This window comes from Neophocaena asiaeorientalis, unplaced genomic scaffold, assembly GCF_003031525.2.
Source record: "Neophocaena asiaeorientalis asiaeorientalis breed wild unplaced genomic scaffold, Neophocaena_asiaeorientalis_V1.1 scaffold461, whole genome shotgun sequence".
Classification (NCBI taxonomy): domain Eukaryota; kingdom Metazoa; phylum Chordata; class Mammalia; order Artiodactyla; family Phocoenidae; genus Neophocaena; species Neophocaena asiaeorientalis.
The window spans coordinates 2768654-2773107 of record NW_020173230.1 but is presented as its reverse complement, the minus strand read 5'-3'; the positions used below and the strand labels follow the sequence as shown (position 1 = coordinate 2773107).

The 4454-nt window shown below is 59.6% G+C and overlaps 2 protein-coding genes across 2 annotated transcripts in view; both read right to left on the bottom strand.

Moving 5' to 3' along the window:
• TRIP6 (thyroid hormone receptor interactor 6) overlaps window positions 1-227 on the bottom strand; it is a 3780-nt gene extending 3553 nt beyond the window's left edge. Inside the window, exon 1 of the mRNA XM_024745242.1 lies at window positions 1-227. This exon is cut by the window's left edge and continues 52 nt beyond it. Within this exon, the coding sequence (XP_024601010.1) occupies window positions 1-84 (84 nt within the window). The 5' untranslated portion in view covers window positions 85-227.
• A 326-nt stretch (window positions 228-553) lies between these two features.
• Window positions 554-4454, bottom strand: part of SLC12A9 (solute carrier family 12 member 9) — a 9315-nt gene continuing 5414 nt past the window's right edge. The window contains exons 12-14 of the mRNA XM_024745455.1: window positions 4166-4345; window positions 3796-3942; window positions 554-1857 (exon numbers count right to left, since the gene is read on the bottom strand). Of these exons, the coding sequence (XP_024601223.1) occupies window positions 965-1857; window positions 3796-3942; window positions 4166-4345 (1220 nt within the window). The 3' untranslated portion in view covers window positions 554-964. The remainder of the gene's footprint in view (window positions 1858-3795; window positions 3943-4165; window positions 4346-4454) is intronic.

Here is a 4454-nt window from a genome sequence, read left to right as displayed (position 1 = left end):
CGAGGCTCCTGGGGGGAGCCCTCTCCCCTGAGGGGCTCTGGCAGGCTCCGGCTGCTTCGGGGTGAGCCAGGTGGGCCCGGACATGGCCTGGAAAGGGGGACCCCAGACAGCGGTCAGGGCCCCACGGAGCCCCGGGCCTCTGACTTTGATCCCTTCTTCTGTCCCACACCTCGCTTGGGACTCCAGGAAAGAAACTTTTTCTGGCTTTTTTTTTTCCCCTTCCTCCCTAATTTTGGGTACGGCCACGCCCCCGGTGACGTCACCGCATTCCTGGGGGAGGGTCACGTGGCCCCCTAGGCCCTAAACTGCCGTCCCTCCCCGAGTCGGGCCCCCTCCTGCGAGCAGGGAGGGCTTTCCTCGAGAGCCTGAGTCTGGGGGCTGCAGGAAGCCTCCATCTCCACCAGCTTCCCCCAGGCCCGGAGCCCCGGGTCCCGCACGTGGCCCCCTCGCCGCTGGGACGCTCCAGCGCCCCTCTTTCCCCATCCCCCATACAGATTTCTCCCTCTTTCCATCCCAGCTACCCGCCCCCCTCCAGAAACGCCAGGCCAACGCGTAGTGTTTTGATCTTTTATTCACGTTCGGCAGTTAGAAAAATAAAACAGAACAAAAACATCAAAACCCCAGTGGTCGGGGAGTCTGTTGGGCGAGGTGGGGAGACTGAGGTAGCCTAGAGTCACAAGCGGAGACCCAGCCCCCGTCAAGGCACGGGTGAAGGGAGGGAGTCCAGTGGGGGAGGGAGCCCTCCCCCGTGGTGGCGGGGACAGCTGCCCTGCGTTAGTTAGTGCACCGGGGCCCCTCTCCCAGAGACCGAGAGATGACAGAGACCAGGATCCCCTAATACCTCCACCAGGGTCCGAGTCCCATGTGCCAGGCGGGTGGAAGGCGGCCCTTCCCCTCCTCACCCCATAATCAAGGTGGGCCACCCGATTACGATTACCTAGACACTCTCTACCTGGAATGGGCGTCAGAGATCAGTGCAAGTGACGGGGGTGACGCCATGAACAAGCAGCGTGGGGCCCAGATCGCGGCTCAGAACTTCCAGCAGCGCCAGGTAGCGAGGATAGCGAGCAGGGTCAGCAGGTGGCCGGGGCAGGTACAGGAAGGTCAGGGCAGTGGCGGGCCCCTCCTCGCCATCCCCACCCTCAGGGCCACCAGGCCCCCCTCCTCCGCCGCGCCCCTGCTGGGCCCGAACCAGGGCGTTGGCGCTACATGCCAGGGCCTCTGCCTCGGCGTCTCCCCGCCTGCCGTTCACGAAGTCCCCTTCCTCCTCCTCCTCAGGCTCCTGGGACGACGCAGACCCCTCGCCCCACACCACCTCCTGCACCTGGGCCCGGATCCTCAGCTGGCTCAGCAGTGCCCGCAGCCGCCCCTCGGCTGCCCCTGGCGCCTCGCGAGGCCCCAGGCACAAGAAGATCCGCAGGCGGGCACTGTGCCAAGCAGGCACCATGCCCAAGATGGTTGCCATCTGCAGCAGAAAGAGGCCGCAGACATCCACATAGCCGGGCCCGCCCCGGGGCCGCAGCAGGTTGAGGGGCCACACGTCCACGTGATGCAGCTGAGAGGTGCCCCCAGATCCCCGGCTTAGCCGCTCGGGGGGCAGGGCTCCACAGGCCCGGGCCAGAACCACATTCTTGTTCATCTTCAGGGCGTCTGCCACTGTAGCCACGTAGTCCTGGGGACTGAGAGCCCGGGGGCTTCCTGGAGCCCGGGGTGGAGGGAACAGGGTGCTCAGGGCTGGGGACCCGCCCTCCTGGGTGCCATCCGCAGGCTCAGAGAAAGCTGGGTCCGTCAGGAAGTGGTCCTGGGGAGCAGCATCATCATAGAAACCCAGGACCAGCGTGTTGGGCTTCATGCCACCTGGCGTAGGCAGGACGGAACCCACAAGGATCAGACTCATGGCTGAGTTCGCACTATGCTAATAGGGGTCCACTCCCACCCGCCGACAGCAACGTGCGTCAGCCATCAGGTATGACATGTGCATTACGCTTGGCCTCTTAAGGCCACATTATGCACATCTGCATAATGACTTTTAGTTCCCAAACACTTTCACATGCATTTATTTGATTTATCTCCATGACTAATCTCCCCCATTTACACAGGCAAAGTTCGCCTTAGAATTCTTGTAACTAAGAAGCACTTCCGTTCAGGGGCAGTAGGATGTATTCACTCTGGGCTTCAACACCGTTTTCATGATAGGAGATACAAGTCTGACTCCACTGGCAGATGGGACCCCCTGATCAGTCAAGCTCCTGGCCTCAATCCCCAGGGAAACACCGCTCAGACCCTGCTAGGGGAGGATGAGAACTCAGGGCTGGGTCTGCACAATGCGTTTCTATGACTGCAAAGCCCTAACGACAGCGTGTCCAAAGCACTGTCCCCTGTGAGCCCCCATCTGCACGCTGGCTGGAGCCCCCATCCTGTTGAAAGCACTTGGTGTTTTAACTCATCTGATCCTTGAAGCAACAGTATGAGGTAGGGACTATTACTCACCCCCTTTTACAGATAAGGAACCTGAGACCCAGAGAGGTGAAGTCACTTGCCCAAAGGCTCATGGCTGATAGACACTGGGGCCAGCAAGTGAACACGATGTACCCAGCACCAGAGCCCATTCTCTGAGCCCCCAGGCTGGTGGTGCACCAACCACAAAGTCCCCAGTCCCTGCTGACAGCTCCTGGGTTTTAGTATCTGAACAACGAATATGGAATCGGATAATTTCCCCTGTACCAGGGCTGAGTTTACAGGAAGACTCAGACCTCCTCCAAGACCCCTTCTCACGGGACAAAAGGTGTACTCAAAATCTGCCAGTATATCAAATTCTCCATGCTGGGGGATTAACCACTTAAAGGAAACCTTTTCCTTTTCATTTGAATCATTTTCTGCAGGATGAATTGCATGAAAGGAGTGGTCTCTTGGTCCAGAGACCAAGGGTCTCTCCCCAACAAAAGGTGGGGCTGAGGAGAGACGAGCCCTCAGATGCTCCAGGTTCTAGCTAACAACGCTTGATAACACCCCTAAAACACCTTGGCAGGTGGGAACTCCAACTGATCTTGCAAATTAAACTAGTCACACCCCCTCCTGAGCATTTCCCAGGGTTCTGATTGACACCGACCAGGGCAATGTCCAACACTTGAACTTTAGCCAGATTGTAAGTGGAGCAGGAAGCATGCGTTCAGAGACGGCACAGACGCCAGTCCCGGGGTTGAGAAAGATGGAGGCGCTGAGCAGGGATCTGGAGGAAGCTGGTGAGCTGGGCTGGAGGCCTTGGCACAAAGACACAGTCACGGAGCTGGGACTGTTCCACTCCATGCGACAGCATCAGACCCACACACCCCTGGCATCCTTTGTAGTCTCTGGGAGCCACGTTACATGGCCCCCTACTTCTCTGCTGCTCTCAAGGCCCAGCTGAGATACCACCTCATCACAAAACCTCTGCTGGCCACATCGGTGACAGTGGTCTTCCTCTCTCTGAACTCTGGTGGTTAGAAGGCATCTACCCTAGATTTGATAGGGCAGCCCCACCTCAAATACTTCTCCCACTGCCCCCTGAAAGACGACATGTTCTGCAGAGCCTGTGCCCCAAGCATGGGTCAGAAAGAAAACAAACAAACGGTGTTGCTCCATCTCTAGTCCTTAAGGCATCACCTCGGAGACCTTATCACACACTGTCTTTTATCTTTGAGAACCAAGTCCTGTCTGCACTAGATTGTGGGTTCCTTTTGGAGTTTGCAATCTGTGGTTGACTCTCTGGGGGAGGGGAGCAGAGACTGAGAGGGGCCACGGAGTGAAGCAACTCACCAAGACCTGAGATCCGCAGCAGGTGCTGAGCCCCCTGGCGCACGGAGGGCGAGAGGGTGAGGTCCACGAAGGCCTTCACTTGGGCCCGGTCCACCAGGCTCAGCCACGCCCCGTACTGTGGCTGCACGGGGTCCGAGGGCAGGGAGTCTGCGGAGGAGGCAGGCAGCCCATGTGGGCCAGATTCACGTACTTTCTCCTAGAGTCCAAGTCCACGTGGGCAGAAAAGAAAGGTCTGGGCGGGGGTATGGCTGGTAGGGAGGGTCATCTGGGAAGAAGCACGAGGCCTCTGGGGCACAAAGAACACAAAGAGCTTCTGGGAAGGGGAGGGAGAGAGAGGTCGGGGCGGAGGGGTGAGTGGAGGGCAACTGACCGAGGTCTCCCAGGGTGACATGGCCCAGCACATAGAGGCCCCCTTTCTTGAGCTGGTTGGCCAACCGCAGCAGAGGCAGCGCGCCCCGGGGGTTCCCCACCAGCAGCAGCAGCTGCGGCCGCCAGAACTTCACGTGGTCCTTCCGGACGTCCAGCCGGAGCAGGTACTTCCGCACCTGGGGACCAGGCGAGGTGACAGGAGGAAGGGCTCCGGGGCGCGGCGCCCATTCACCACCTGGGCTGGAACCAGCCGCAGGCAGCCGGGGGAAGAGGAGGCCTTGTCCGGGCGT